Source organism: Aphelocoma coerulescens, chromosome 5, assembly GCF_041296385.1.
Source record: "Aphelocoma coerulescens isolate FSJ_1873_10779 chromosome 5, UR_Acoe_1.0, whole genome shotgun sequence".
Classification (NCBI taxonomy): Eukaryota; Metazoa; Chordata; class Aves; order Passeriformes; family Corvidae; genus Aphelocoma; species Aphelocoma coerulescens.
The window spans coordinates 58,125,466-58,141,145 of NC_091019.1; the positions used below are offsets into that span (position 1 = coordinate 58,125,466).

The window sequence follows — 15,680 nt, forward strand, 5'->3', positions numbered from 1 at the left end:
CGCGGGCGGGGCGGCTCTCGCTCCCCTCCCGGGGGGCTGCCGGCGGGCGGCGGGGCCGGGTTGGGTTCCGGTGTCGGGTGGGCGCTGCGGCAGCCGCCGTGGGGCCTCTGCGGAGCCGCCCCTCGGGGCAGCGGGGGCTGAGCCCGCCCGCGGCTCGGTTGTGGCGCTTCCTGGAGCTCGGGGATGCGTCTGTGGCGCCTGCGCCCTTCGTTTCCGGGTTGCGGGGCACGAAGGAGGGCGGGAATAAGACGCCAAGGGGCACGGGATTGGCTGGAAAGCCCCGAGCGGGTGGGCGGGGCTGGCGAGTTGCCGCTTCCCATTGGTTGCGTGCCGTGCCCGTCCCGCAGGGCCGCGCGGCCATTGGGCGGCGGCGGCGCTCGTCCCGCGGCGGCGGTGGCGCGCGGGGGAAGATGTCGGGCGGCGACGCGAAGAAGCTGGTGCGCTCGCCCAGCGGGCTGCGCATGGTGCCCGAACACCGCGCCGCTCGCAGCCCTTTCGGCCTCGACGAGCCGCCCTGGGTGCCCGACAAGGAGGTACCGCCGGGGGCAGGGGCGCCGCACTTCCCTTTCTCCCTTCCCTCTCTCCTTTCCCTTCGCTTTTTTATTTTCCATACCTTAATGGATTAAAGGGCGCAAGGATAGGTCTGTCACTCGTTTTTTACGGGTGTGCGGCCCCGTCGCGAAAGTTTGGGAGCGATTTGCTGATTTAGAAGTGTAGCGAGCTGTGTAGCGTTGCTTTAAGTGCTTATTAAGGTGGTTCTGAAAGCCGTGCAAGTTTAAAACTAATTGCACACATTATTGAGGCAATAAGGCTGAGTTAGAGCAGCCCTTCTGCCTCCTGGTGTGAGTGTTCGCAGTGTTTAACAATCATTGAACAATTCCATCTATTTCAGTCAACTTTGCTTTCAGTACTTATCAAGTAAACAACGTAATGGTGATATTTTTCATTTCATGTAATGAGAGCTATTTGTTGCCAGTCCCTGCAGCCAGATGCTCATACAACATAGAATCCATTGTTTATTTATTTATTGCCACCGTTCTGTGGTGTGGACACACGCCAGTGCATTTAAATGTGACCGGAATGAGGATTTATTTTAGATGAGCCAATGTGAATTTAAGCCGGGACTCATCCAACAAAGCCGTTCTTTGGCAGATACGGACGTGGTTGGTTGTTTGTATGGGAACACTGAGTCCTCCCTTGGTTAGGAAGGAGGAAGAAATTTTTTTCCTCTACCTGGTATCTCTTGATGCTGAAAGTTCTGTGTAAAAGTAATAATTCTGGGGGCTCGCTCTGCCAGCACAGCTGCTGCAGCTTCGGCCAACCTGTCCTGCTATAAAGGGTGGGAGTCGTAAGTCACTTGCTGGCTTTGTCCAGAACAATTCTTTTTTGGAAAGCGAGTTTTTAACTCCTTCTGAACAAGCCGTCTGCTGCTGTATCTTGTGGGAGTTTTCTCAAGTTGTTCTTTCCCATACACAGAAAAACCTCCCAGCCATCAGCAGCAGCAGTTTCTTGCATGTCTTATGTGAAGTGTGGGTAAGGTAAATTTTCAGTGGCGTGTCCTTTGAAGGACTGAGCCCCTGTCCCCCCCAGCTGGCCCCCCGTGTGCTCTGCGGTCTGGGTGTGTCGCTTGTGGGGTGTGTGTTTATCTGTGAGCAAAGTCTGAGCAGTTCTTGTGCAAGTGGTTTCCCTTTGGGCTGCTTCTGCTGCCCGGCGGAGTTGCAGCATCCCGTGCACTCACCTGGAAACCTGAGTCCTGACATCATCTCATCGGGGGATGTTGTTTGTGTAACAGTTCAATTGAAATTCGTTTCCTCCCTGACCTTCTGAAGTGCACTTCAGCGTGTCAGTAGTCCTTGATTATAGAAGACTGGTTTCATTAAGGAAAACAAAGTATCTCTAACTCAATTCTAATATATACAACCATCGTAATTCAACTAAAGATTGTTTGGGGGTTGTGGTAGGATTTATTTAAACTAGTTAGATATATTTAGATAATTGTGTCTGTATATTTTAGATACATCGGTCTGATGTGTGTTGTTAGTTTGAATTTTATATTACAGTTATTTTGCAGGTATTTATTCTCCTTAAAGTTCAACTTTTCACCTCTAGTCTGCTGGTCAGTAGCTGAGGGTGTTGAGTTGTGACTGCATGTGCTCAGTGGCATTTGCTATTGAGAGAAAGTGTGATAGAGCATATATTTTAAATGCATTTGTTAATGCAAAATTAAGAATATGAATTCTTATTTTGTGGCTAGTTATTTTACTAAATTTCTGGAAGTATTTTAGAGTTCTGACATCCCTTTGGTTAACAACTGCCAAATACGTTACAAACTTTTTCCTTAAATAAAACAGACATGTGATACACAGGGAAGCTTATAAACTCCATGTTTTGTTAAGAAATTAATTTTAAAGAGACAGTGTTACCTGACAGTGAATTAGTTGAGAATGCTTGCTCTTGTTACCATGTCAGACATAATTAAAAATGAAGTGTCTGTGTCCAAGACAAGACCTTGAATGGTATAAGCAAATGCTGATCTGGCTTTTCAATTCCATTGGCTTTTGCTGTGCAGCCAGAAACACTCACAAATCCAGTGGCTTTATTTTTCTTATGCAAGAAGAGTCTACTGGCTTATTTTTTAAAATTAAGGCCACCTAAGAATTACAGCAGTTAGTAGTTTTGTGACGCTTATGCAGCATTGAAATATAATTCGGTTTTTAATTTTTAGTTCACAAGATTATACAGTCTTAAAGTATCAGTTACTATGAGGAATTTGAAATGCAAGGCTGAAGCAGGACTACTGAAAACTTTACTTTTGGTAGTCTTATTTGTAATACAGATAACGAGTTGAGGTGGATTTGTGAAAGTCTGTGCTGAGCATCATTAAACTCAAGACAGACCTTAAAATGTTTGTCTCTGCATGTGCCTTGTCTGACTCAGAATTTCTTTGTTAATCACCAGCAGAGCTTAATTGATGAGATTTCTGTTAAGGAAATCTTGGACTAGAAATTGAGTAAAATGTGTCAGTTTGCCTGCAGAGGTGGCCAAACCTCGTGATAGCCAGCTGTGTACCAGATGTTTCCGTGGCTGAGGAACACTGTGTGCTGCAGAGGAGCTGACAGATGTGGTGGAAGGGGTTCCCTGGGGCTCCTCCGTGGCTGCAGGAGGGAACTGAGCTTTCCTTAGCTGGCTCCTCTTCTGGCTCAGGCTCTTGGAGGGGCACTGACTGTGTGGCAGAGCTGCCCTTGGACTCCTGGCAAAATTCAGGCTCAGGCAGTGAATGGGCCTGGGCAGCTGCAGTGTCAGCACCATGAGCTGTGTCTGCCCTGTTTGCATCCTGCCCTTTCCCCCTCTGGCCTCAGCTGCTTTGGCCAGGCGTGTTCCAGGGTGGGATTTCCTGAACTTTCTTGTTTGCAAAGGTTCACTGTGTTAAGGAGCTTAGCCCGGTGTTCCCATTCATCACTTCTTGAATCACTCTGTTATTATTTATGCAAATAAAGCATGTGGAGTGTAACTATAGATTCCTGTCCATCAATGGAGTTCTCACCTCTGTCTGGATCCATGGGATTATGGGAAGAAGTTATCATACTTGAGCAAATCCATGAGAAGTTTGCAATGAACCAGCTCTTGGTATTTTACAAGTAATGCAAGATCCATCAGCTGATGGATGTTCTTCCATTTTCCTCTTGCTAGATGAAGGAAAATCCCATCTTGCAATGCCAGCTACCATGTGCAGCTTGACTTGTGATTTATTTAGGACTGCTCTTTGTATCAGGCAGGGCTATCATCACAGGTCTGGAATTCAGAAATATTTTTCTATAGTTTGTGTTAAATAAGAGGATGGATAATTTTGTTCCTTCCTAAAAACCACTTTTATGTTTAGCATAGCATTCTGTATGAAATCTATGTAGGAGGGTATTTAGAAAAGTTTTGGGTTTGATTTGTTTTTTCCCTCTAGCTTGTGACTTGTGCTTTCTGCTTTTTGGCAAAAACCAAAGAAACAAATAAACAAAAAAACCCAACCCCCCTAAAAACCCAGCCCAGGCCAGCTAAAAAAAAGCCCCACCACCAAAACTCAACCAAAAATTTCCCATGTGTTTTCATTAAGAAAATGAATTAAAACCCAAGTAAATTCAGGGTATACCAAAATTATTGCCAGGTGCAGCTCTCAGGCAAGCTATTTAACTACATGTCAAAAAATAAAACATTAGAGTAGGGCATGATACTAGCTGTAGAGTACTACTTGTAACAGAGGTGAAGCCTGGTGAATGCTGAAATTGCTTCATGCTGAAGGTTACTTGTCAGTGAATGTTGAAATAAGCTTTTCTGCAGCCATTGTGAAAAGATGTGTTTGGATGCCTTAGTTCAGTGTTATTTAAAACAATTCAGGAACACTTCTAGTGCTCTTTTGTGTGGGATTTAGAAACAGTTTGTTGTAACAAATTCTGCAAGTAGGTGTTTACGTTTCACTACAGTGACTGCCATTGCCCTCTAATGTGTTAAACGTCTGTTTAGACACCAGAACCTTTCATATAAACTATTGCCAGTTATTAACAAGCTTACACTTCAAAAGGACATGAATAGTTTCTGGGGAATTTTTCATTTAGGTGCTGTAATATTTTCTTGGCTGCAGTTGTTGAACTTGTGACAGTGATTGAGTATCTGCTGGAGTAAAAGTCCCTGAACAGAAGCTGTTGTAACCTGAGGAGATTTATAGAAGAAAAAAGGTTAAGTATTGAACTATGTTAATTAAAGGCAAAGGATGATTACTGTGTGCTTAGCAAATAACACCTGCTCATCTTAGGGTATGTGTTCAAGAGGACATTCTGCTGTAGTCTGAGTTAGTCTGGTTTGAGGAGTTTTGGTTTCTAGAGTTACAAAGCTTACTACAGGATCTAACCATGTTCTCCTGAGTAAGATGTCAGGCATAATTTTGCATTAATATTTGCAAGTAAATATAGAAAAAATTGCATTATAAGCCTCAGACACTGGGATTTGATATGGTGGATAAAGATATGTAAAGCTTTGTTGAAAATCCAGTGATCTAAGTGCTAAGTATCAGCCCTTTGGTAGGTGACTTATACAGAACATTTTCATTGTCCAACAGTCACTGACCACTTCTGGTTGTTAACACAATCCAGACTGTCACCCCTTAAACTCTACTTAGTTGCAAGGGAGAAACTCCTTCAAATTTTTTCTGGCATTTTTTGAAAGGAGTGTGGGTGTAAGTTTGTTTTAGGAAAGAGATATTTCAGGAAGTGACTTTTTGTAGCTGGAATAAACATTAGGTCTTGGTGCCTTGGAAGAAAACCAAGTATTTCATAGCATGTTTCAAAAATGTGTGAGTATTGAGAGCATTAAATTGTGTAAACAATGTTTTAGACAGTCAGCAGAGCATCGTGGTAGAATACAGCAAGGACAACTTACAGAAAAACAGTTGACTGGCATATAGGACTGTCTGCATAGCCAAACATTATCAAGAACAGTAGATACTTCTGAGATGTAGTTTTGCCTGCTGGCAAGATGCATTATTCATTAGGGGGAAGTTTGGCAGCTTTTTTTTGCCTTGCAAATAGAGTTGACATTATTTTGCTACATCAGTATTCACTGAAAGCCATCCAGGTGAAAAGATAACGGATGGAAATTTGTTGGAGGTGTTACTTTATAGGGCGTAATATAAAGCTTATTCTTTGTATATGGTGGTAGAATTAAAGGTGTAAAAAATTTGTAGACTAATCTTAATTTCTGCTGTTTTCTAGTGCCCAAGATGTATGCAGTGTGATACAAAATTTGACTTCATAACTAGAAAGGTAAGAGAAATCAATGAGATATAAACTAGTAACTGTCGCAAAATACTAAAATGGACATCTTTTGAAAAGTAAATAAGGATTTGTCTTGAGTTTGGAAGAGAGAAATTCTGGTTGAAGTAGAAAGTGTAAAAACTACATAATTAGGCTCACTGGATGAAGAGAAAACACTAACATTAAATTATGTTTTTAATGGTAAGAGGTCACTGTGGAATGCATGGTAGTGTGCAGAATATGACATGGAGAATTCTGCAAAGCACCCTCCCAAAGAAGGCCAACAATGATTTTTAGGAGGGAATATCATTCCTTTGTATAATTCCACTGACAATTTGTTAGCACAGGCTTGTGAAAGTGAAGAAAGATGTGGAAGTATGTCTTTTAGAGCAGTGACATAGTTCATGTTTTTTAATTTAACTGTTTGGAGGGAGAAGGAAGGAGAAATTTAAACCAGACACACTCATGTCTTATACCAGATAAGAGGTTTCTTTGTTTCCCTTGTGTTAGCTTTGGAAAGCAATTGGAGGTAGCCCTGGGAAATAGGTACTCCAGAGAATTTTGCAGAACATTTGGGAGGAAAGCCGAACACTGACCAAAGCTGCAGTGTTGTCAGTTACTTGAGCCACAAATTAGTTCCTGCTTGCTTGTGAGTACTTGTTCTGTCATGAGAACTTGCTTCAGGAAGATCTGGCACTGTCACACCCCAGCAGTGATCTGGAGCACAGGCCACTGGTTGCAGATTTAGGGGCTGTGAAACACACTGCAATACTTGTTCTGGTTTCGCAACTTCATTGGATTTGTGCTGCGCTGCCTGATATTTCTGATAAGAGCAATGTCTTTGTTATAAGGATAAAAATTTTTATATTTTTTCCTTGGGAGAAACTTGAGAATATGTTTTAAAAGAGAAGTATTTTCAGCTGGCGAATAGAAACTTCAGTTGAAGTTCCCCAAGATCTTTTTTCAGAAATGGGAAGGGACCTGGAAACCACTCTTCTCTTTCGTTTTTATTGACAATGAGGTGAAGGATTTACTGGACACCAGATAAGGCCTTTCCTGTCTCTTCTGCTTCAGAAGCATCTTTACAGAGTGCCAGCAAAGGCTTAGAGTGCTTCTGTTCATACTGTACTCAGTCCTTTGTATCCAACCTTCAGAGATTCCTGTCTGCCACTGTAGCAGTTAATTTCCTTTACCTGTCCCTCAACTTGCACATTTCACACCTGAGAAACTGTTGTAGCAACCTTATCAAATCATTCTCTACCAGTTTCCTTTGTAAATAAATAAAGGAAATGTTCTCTTGTGCTTAGCATCACTGCCGAAGGTGTGGGAAGTGTTTCTGTGACAAGTGCTGCAGTAAAAAAGTGCCTCTGCCTCGCATGTGCTTCGTGGACCCTGTGCGCCAGTGTGCGGAGTGTGCCCTGGTCTCGCAGAAAGAGACAGAGTTCTACGACAAACAGCTCAAAGTGCTCATGAATGGTAAGCACTGAATGCACAGATGGGCTGTTTCTATCTCATTTGTACTTATTCAAATTCTGATGAACAGCAAGAGTGATGCCTCGTGTCCGACAAGCTGTGGTTGTCTCCTCTTTGTCATGCCTCTTGTTTTTCAGTTAATAATTCTGTGGTACTGGTTTATTTAGAGAGAGGTTCACCCTTCTTAGTTAATGTTTACACCTCTCAGTTTGTATTTCTTGGTCTTTACAAAGAGTGTTTTAATTAAAGACAAATTTTTAATGCCTGTGAGAACAGATGTGCATGCAGTTGGCATTTTCCTTGAAATAATGCATCTTTTAGCCATATTCCTGTTACATTAAATAAGGATGAAAAATAAGAGACTATTTTAGTATTTTCATACAAGATACAGTGCTTGTTTCAAGCTTCATCTGAGAGCTTTGATCTTGTCTGTGGCCTACAGCTGTGGTTTATGGTAGATCATCATGAGAACTCAATTTACCATAGGATTAAACCTACATGCAGTACAGTAATTCATGTTCCAATTACATTAAGAAAGCTGAAACTTCAGTTTTTAAACTATTCTGTGATCCTTCAGTGCCTTTTGATGGTCTCTCAGCATGATGCCAGTGTGCATAATGGATACACTAAGCCCCACATGTCATGGGCATGGATGTTCCTGGGGAGATCCTGGGTTCAGAAGGGAGTGTGTTAATTCCTGGAGCACATAAATCATTCATCACTCTGCTTTGCCATGAGGGTGTAGAGGAGTTTTTAAATCGCATCTTCTAAACTGAAGACTTTTTTTAAAGCTTCTCCTGTTTGCATTCATGTTCTGAAGTTGTTCCTGACTTGCTCTGTAGAGCCACAGATAGTGGCCAGAGAGATGGGATGGTGGCTGTGATGTCCTTGTCCAGCCTTGGTGCTGCTGTCTCTGTCTGTGTCTCACTTCAGCAGCAGCACAGGGTCTGTGCTGGGGGTCAGCGCGCCCAGCTAAACTGGGAAGTAACGAGGTGAAATTCTGGGGCTGCTGCAAGGTTCAGCTTACAGAGATAGATTGCAGACCATGTGGCAGGGCTGGATGTTACTTTCTTCCTTTCCCAGGCCAGCAGTATTGGGATTAGGTAATACAGGGAGCATGAGGCATGGAGGAAGTAAAGGGGTAGGGTGTGTAGGGCTGCTTGGAGTTCTGAGTCACTTGTCTAATGTAGCAACAGTGACTTTCCCCATGCCAAAGCAGTTTTGAGGAGGAAGAAATACAACATGAAGGCTGAAGCCAGTCTTCAATAAGACAATAAACCAGTCAACAATAACACTGAGCCAGTCTTCAGTAATGAAAAAGAGATGTCTTTACTGTTTATTAAGCATAGAACTGAAGGTCACGTCCTGCTATTAAAACTGTTCTTTTTAATGCTGAAATGGTTGTGTTACAGTGACCACAGAGGTCTTTAATTGCCTGTCTTTGCCACCTCCAAATCTCTTCTCATTTTTAAAAGATTCCTCTTGGATATCATCTGCATTTTTACATGTGGGAGAAATCACATAGCACATGTGATAAGCTCCTGTGATTCAGAACATGATAATTAAAGATGAGCATTTTATATTTGAGTGTTTTGCTGATGTTAATCAGTTTAACATTTCAGTTATTCTCTTACTGCACTCAATTCAGTAATAATAAGTAAAGGTTAGTTATTCTTTCTGATACTTGAAAATTGCTTCTTGAATTCTGTATTAGTATGCTAAAACATTTCTTTCCAGGTGCTGCATTCTTTGTAACTCTGGGAACATCTGATAAATCTGAGCTCATGGTTTGTCGACTTTCCAACAACCAGAGGTGAGAAAGATTGATAGAAATTGCACTTGTAAACTATAGCATTGTTGCCCTTACAGCTCTATTATTACATAATAACCTAAAAAAATATGTCTAACATGCCCTAAGGATACTGGAGAGAGTAATCAGACTGATAGATCCAACAATACTGGAATGTTTGTTTGAATTTACTAGGAATGTGGATCAGAGTGTCTTGGGTGAAATTTCAATGAAAAGTAGTATTTTCTGATTGATTTCTATCCCTCGTCACCCCAAAGAACACATAAATAGCGTCACTGAGAGATTGTTTTATTTTTTTTCCTTTGATTTGGACTTGATATTGTAGATAAAAAACCTGAAAGTTTTCCTTCTATTATGTAGATACCTGGTTTTGGATGGAGACAGCCATTATGAAATTGAAATTACACAGATTTCAACTGTTCAGATACTTACAGAGGGATTTACTCCTGGAGGTAAATTTTTCTTTTACTATAAATGAAGTATTAAGGAAAAAAATGTGACACTGCAGTTATTGAGGTAGACAGTGCATTCAGTGTAACTGTGCTAGTTACAACTGCTCTCAGAATAGAGCACAGTCTGTGAGACCCTGTCCATGTGGCTACTGGGATTTGGGGAAACACCTGAAGATTGAGAAGTTCCCCTACAGCCTTAATGTTGGAGAGCCTCTAGATAAACCTGAGTATGGGTGGTTGTCATCTGTTCTCTTGGGTAAACACAGATGTTTACTGATTTAAGAGCTTATAGGAGGGAACTGTTAGTCTTTGGTAGCTTCCATTTCAGAATCCAGCTGGGATTTTGCCATGAGTGGTGCAAACATTAACAGAATGAAATGGGGGAGGGGGAAATAAATAATTAAACTATGCTTTCTTAATTTCATTCAAGATTTAAGGGGTGGCCAAATGAAACTGGTAATACCTAAACTGGAGTGCAGCTACTTACTGCCCCATCTCTTACCAGATTTTAGAGTATTTCAGGATGAACCTGAATATGATTTGACTGAAATGAGAACAAACAAGGTCAGGAATTTCAATAATTGTTCTTTATCAACACTTCTGTCACTGCTGGGTTTTTCTAATTGCACAGCCTATCTGTGCAATATTCAGTTAGTATAGCATGTTAACTTGAATAAACTTACCTTGGTATTCAAATCAACCAGGTGTCCTGCTGGGTCACTTAATGCTCCTGTAATTTCTTGTTCGCCACTCTTCTGACTGCTTTATCTCTTTTCTGCCTGCCTTCCTTCTTGATGGTAGGAAGAGATATTCACACTTACACCAGCCTTCTGGAGAGCCAGCCTGTTACTGAAGGTATCACCAGTGCCTTTCAGCATGACTCACCCAAGCATGTCATGACCCCCTCACATCTTTCTTCTCTGCAGTGTTGATTATTTGCTTGATCCATAATTGCTGCTCAACTTGAGTTATGTTCAAGTCTGACATGTATCTGTTCCTTCCCATATGTCTGTTTAATAAACCAAGAGTGAATGTTTTGTAACACTCTGGAGGAGAACTAAGGCACTCAAGGCCTTTTTTAGACCAATGTGCTGTTGTCCATGCTGGGAGAAGGGAAGATGAGAAATGGTATCTGCAGTGCTACACAGGGTTACAGATCACCTGCTTCAGTAGGTTGCTGAATTGGGCATACTAGAAATGAAGATACTCCCTTTGTGCTGTGTGGAAAGGCTTTGCACTGAAACTGTTAATTAATGGCTTGCTTTTACACAACTTTAAAAGAAAGGCCTCTTTGTTATGCAAGGTGTGTTCTGCCTTAGTAATACCAGACATGGGCAACTTTTGGTCAAGGCTGTAGGTGTTTGATTTCAACTGGTTTATCTTTCAGTAGACTCTTAATCCATTACTCTGACCAGTAGGTGCAGGGAAGCAATTGATGAATTTCCATTTATCCTAGGAGAGTAGAAAATAGCTCTTTTATAAACCCTGCTGTGGGCTTCTGACCGGGTTAGGTGCACTACCAGCACTAACTAGATTGAGTTTGGCTTAGATTGTGGTTTGTTTTGGCTCCTCAGATACTGCAGTAACAGCCTCCAGGAGCCCTCTCATGCAGACACTTTTAAAAAGAGCTTTGCAAAAAGTGTCCTGTGTATGCTGGTGCTGTTCCTAGGGCTTAGTTTATGGTCCACTGCTGCAGGAAGTAATGACAATAACGTGTCATTCTACAAGTTCTTGTTTAATGTCTGTATTTTTGCTTTGGATTATCTTTGTCTGCAGCCTCAGTAAGAGAGATATAAACACCTTGCTATTGCACTGTTGTCAGAGCAGCATCTTTTGTAGCAATTTCCTTCAGTAAGTAAATGATGTTGTCACCTGTTCTCTAGTCTTAAGCATCATTCCCAACCTTTGCCACGTTTGGAGGACTGCTGCCTGCTGTGCCAAACTCTGTATCCAGCAGGATCTTGCTTTGCCATCAGTCTAACTGGACACTAAAGCCTACAGACCGAGGCTACAGTGTGAAAGTGTGGTATCAATGTCTTAACATGGTGATAGTAAATAATGAGGGTGTTCTAGATGTGTGTGGCTTTACCTGAGGGCTGATGCAGGTTCTGCCTTGGTGCTTGGCAGAGAGGATGAAACAATACTGAGGCTGCAGGTTCCACTGCCCTGGCACTATGAGCCGTGGTCATGAACTCATTGGCTCCAGCAGCTGCTCATGCTCTGAACTGGGCAATGAGCACACTTCTTCAAACATGCTCACGAGCTGGAAAAGGTTGGTAAAACCTGCTGCTGGTCCACATGTTATTTCTCTTTTCAGGAGGCAACACTCGTGCCATAGGTATGATCCTGCAGTACAAGGTACCAGGGTCGGAGGAGGTGATGCAGATGAAGTTTACTGCCGGTGAAGACTTCAGCTGTAACAAGAAGCTGTCAGCAAGCTGGCTGGCAGCTATGCATAAGGTAAGCAAAGCAGCCAAAACTTAGACAAGGCTGAAGAAAATCTTTACATGGGGTGTTTAGTAGCACCAAAGAGAGCATTCAGCCTTAGTATTTATATTATTTTTTTATTAAGGACTTTAGGGCCTTGTTGCTTAGAAAACAGAAGCTATGCCTGGCTGTAGTGAACATGACTTTAGCTTTATGCTCAGAGAGCTGAAGAATTTGTGCACTCTGAAGGGTGTCCCAAGATCTTATCTGTGGTAGTAGATGACTTTAAGGTTCCTTGGGTTTTTGTTACTGACTGAAAAAATGTGCATTATGAAATATACTTTTGAACCTAAATTCAGCTAGTTGCTTTTACTACTTCACAAAGGTTCAAAGTTGCTGAGTTTTGGAAACAGAAAGACTTTAATCTTTTGGTGCTAGGCCCTGTATGGGTAATGAAACTGAAGGTTCGTATTTCCCAAGTCAAAGTTAAGGTGAAAAAAGCCAAAAGCCACACTCAAATCATTCACCTGATCAACTGCTGATCAGAACTGTAATTTATAATGTGCCTGCATGGGCAGGTTTGTGGCTCTTTGCTGTTTTATTGCCATTCTGGAGCTCCCCAGGTGCCCCTACCCCAGCTTTTAACTCTGTGCTGAACAGTGTGCTGAAAGTTTCTATCACCATGCAAGTGCATTCAGCTCTTCCTGAATGCTAGTACCTGACTCAGATGGAGGAAAATAGAGGAAGAATTTAAAGCCCTGGCTTTAAAGGAGGTTTTTGGAGGGGTAGGAAGCAGATAAGGTGGCTGCAAGTGAAAATTCAGTTAATACTGCCCTTTTGCCTATCTGTTAGGCAACAAAACTTCTCTATGAGTCTCGGGACCAGTGAGAACTGCAGCTGTGGCCTCCTGAGGGCACACACAGGACACCAGCCTCCACAGACCTGCCTCTCACTCTGTGCTGATTTGACAGCTGGAAATATTTGCTGTTCTTGACTCTCCCCCATTCCAGTGTGGTTCATTATGTAAGAACTGGCAAATGCAATGTGAGTATTTCTTTGAACCATGAGTATTCACAGTAGTGTGCAATATGTATACAGTTAATGCTTTAAACAGCCTCACCTTTTAAGACTTTGTATATTTTGTTAAGCCTTTATTGGCACTTAATATGAAAGTGACCTGCACTACAGCTAATGTACAGCACAACTTTTATAGTAACCATTATATATATACTGTTTGCTACAGGAAGCAAACAAAGGTGTATGTCTCTTCTGCAGAGAATAGCTTTTGGGTATAGATCTCAGGTTTTTCCCTCTATCCAAATGTTTAAAATCAATGTACAAAAAAATCTGCCTTAGATATGATTTTCTAGAAATCATGTGGGGTTTTTTAAACATTTCATTTTAAACATCTAAATATTTCACCAAATACCACCAAATTTGACTTACATGAACTTGACCTTGAAACTTCACTTCTGTAATAAGCTTCCAGAATAATTTTTAGTTTTGTATTTTCTTTTTTGGTAACTAGCTTTTGTTACTCTTAACTGTAATGCTATCTGAAATTGTATACAATTTAATGTACAAATATGAATAAATTAATTCACTTATTTAAAAAAAATTAGGTGCTGTTTAATTTTTTAATATACAACTTCTTAAGTGATGGACACCATGGTCTCTGAACTCTTGAAAATTTTAATTTTTTCTAAAGAGCACCTGAATTTTAGTTCTAAGTTAATTTGTCCCAGTTGGAATACTGGGATACTAGTGTAAGGAGGTTCCAAAAGTGGCACATCTTCAGTGAAGCTGATAAGGAAGAAAGGTGGGTTGACAGCTGGAACTTTGGCAAGCTACAATTAGTGTTTTCCTGCAGCCTGACCAAAGCCACATCTGCTGTTGAGACCTCTATAAAGAGAGTGGAAAATGCAGCCATGCCTTAGCAGTACTTTATTGTGCACATTTACATGTTCTCTGAATTAGTGTATCATAGGCTCTTGAAATCATCACATTCATGTAGCAAATTCTTCAACAATAATACCCTTTCACTTTTCACCACAATATATACAGTTAATGCTGACCTGTGGTAAAAGCAAGTTACAGCACTGCAGAAATGGATATATAAATTATACACAGAACTTGTACATGAAGAGTTAATCAAATTGCATACTGTTAAATGGGAGAAAATTACAAGAAATATGGCTAAAACTTATAATGGGAAATTCAAAATATACTTTTGGTATATAAAATCATGTACAATTAAAATTCCAGTGAAGTGCCTGGTTGTGGGGTTTTTTTTTGCTTGAAACTACAACGTAGTGGAACAGGTTATTGCATAACTTGCCTTGGCAGCAGGTGTAGGCTGCCAAGAACCACAGAAACTGTCCTCAAATAAGCTATTGCCTTTCTTAAATCCTTCTCTAAACCTTGTTTCTTTCTTCTCCTTGACTTGGCATCTACACGACCCTCTTTCTACTTCTATCCAGTCCTTCATCTTTTCTTCTAGACTGACTCAGGCAGACTTCAGGTGACACAGTATAACCTTTACCAGACTCTTACCCTTTTCAACTATTGCACTTTCATCCCTGCAGACATACAAATCCCTTAGGCTGCTGCAACTTCAGTACTAACTGTTGTGTCCAGGCTGGACGAGCTCAGGGGGTTAGTAGGGGAACCTTTACATTCGTAGAGGTAACACCAGTGCTGTAGGCTGAATAATAAGAAAATAAAACACCAAGTGAAATACTGTGTAGGGACTTTGAGAAGTGTACAAATACTGTTGGTTTTGTTAGTTCTCTAGCTTGATTCTAAATGCAAATAATGCAAGATGCTAGCCTAGGTAAAGCTTTCGTTGGGGTTGTCCAGACTAGGATTTAAGTGTTTAGCATGTTGTCACCTAAAATCCTAGCCTTCACCAAGCTTTGGTAACTACTTAATTACGCATGTAACAGGTGAAGATCTCCTGTCCTAGAACCCAAAGAGTTGATGTTGATCGGTAATGAGAACTCAACATTCACTGGTATCAAACAAAAATACCCAAAATCCCGACATGGGACAGTTGCTGTGGGGGGGTGGAGCAAACAGGACAGCGCATCTGCAATCTGCAAATGACACCTCTGAACATGGAACACAAGGAAGCTCCTACCATGGAACTTTGACTCAAAACATTGCGTTAGACGAGAGTTGGCGCAACACTGTCGGTACTGGAGGTATCACTCTCCTCATCAGTGCTGGGTCACACACAAATGATCCTCATTTACAAACTGCAGATCTTGGGAATCGTGGATGCTGTCCATTTAACAAGAGAAAGCACCATTAAAACTAAATATCATAGTTTTATTTCTCTGTGTGAAATGATCAAAAATGATGGCTCCAGTGTATGTTCTAAGTTTCCAGTTACCAGCATGGTACTGCACTGTTGTTCAACTGAATTCAAGCAAGGGTTCGCTGTCGAGGTTTTATTCGTGGATATAACTAAAAAAACAGAATAACAGTATTAGGTTTTGCATGGTTTATACCAACTTAAATAATTTATAACTAAGGGATACTTATTAGGCAGAACTGGGTGATGAAGTGTTTTGGGGGGAGAGGTTTTTTTAAGACACAGCATGTTCTTAGGCAACTTCTGAAAAACAAGAGCAGGAGGAAGAGGGCTGATTTACTCCTGCCAATAGCAGCAACATGGCTGCTCAGAAGATGACATGGTGCTTTTAGCTCAAGATCCAG

At 41.4% G+C, this 15,680-nt stretch overlaps 2 protein-coding genes across 9 annotated transcripts in view; one reads left to right on the forward strand and one right to left on the reverse strand.

The window, feature by feature from the left end:
- The first annotated feature begins 334 nt into the window (after positions 1 to 334).
- On the forward strand, positions 335 to 13,528 carry ZFYVE21 (zinc finger FYVE-type containing 21). Of its 3 annotated transcripts, XM_069018386.1 has the most exons (8): positions 346 to 533; positions 5,757 to 5,807; positions 7,106 to 7,274; positions 9,009 to 9,084; positions 9,442 to 9,533; positions 10,335 to 10,388; positions 11,851 to 11,993; positions 12,813 to 13,528. In XM_069018386.1, the coding sequence occupies exons 1-8, from the start codon at positions 411 to 413 to the stop codon at positions 12,846 to 12,848; spliced, it is 744 nt and encodes a 247-aa protein (XP_068874487.1). In that variant the 5' UTR covers positions 346 to 410; the 3' UTR covers positions 12,849 to 13,528. The 3 variants fall into 3 exon arrangements, with proteins under 3 accessions (XP_068874490.1, XP_068874487.1, XP_068874489.1); XM_069018388.1 differs by lacking the exon at positions 10,335 to 10,388 and having other exon boundaries at positions 354 to 533; positions 12,813 to 13,522; XM_069018389.1 differs by lacking the exons at positions 10,335 to 10,388; positions 11,851 to 11,993; positions 12,813 to 13,528 and adding an exon at positions 10,039 to 10,328 and having other exon boundaries at positions 335 to 533.
- A 361-nt stretch (positions 13,529 to 13,889) lies between these two features.
- PPP1R13B (protein phosphatase 1 regulatory subunit 13B) overlaps positions 13,890 to 15,680 on the reverse strand; it is a 69,369-nt gene continuing 67,578 nt past the window's right edge. For all 6 annotated transcript variants that reach the window (XM_069018379.1, XM_069018381.1, XM_069018378.1 and 3 more), the window contains one exon: positions 13,890 to 15,428. In XM_069018379.1, the coding sequence (XP_068874480.1) occupies positions 15,387 to 15,428 (42 nt within the window). In that variant the 3' untranslated portion in view covers positions 13,890 to 15,386. The remainder of the gene's footprint in view (positions 15,429 to 15,680) is intronic.

Coding starts and splice junctions, on each gene's coding strand:
- ZFYVE21 (XM_069018386.1), top strand. CDS start 411: ATGTCGGGCGGCGACGCGAAGAAGCTGGTGCGCTCGCCCAGCGGGCTG. Junction 5,808..7,105: donor TTGACTTCATAACTAGAAAG/GTAAGAGAAATC, acceptor TCTTGTGCTTAG/CATCACTGCCGAAGGTGTGG. Junction 7,275..9,008: donor GCTCAAAGTGCTCATGAATG/GTAAGCACTGAA, acceptor ATTTCTTTCCAG/GTGCTGCATTCTTTGTAACT.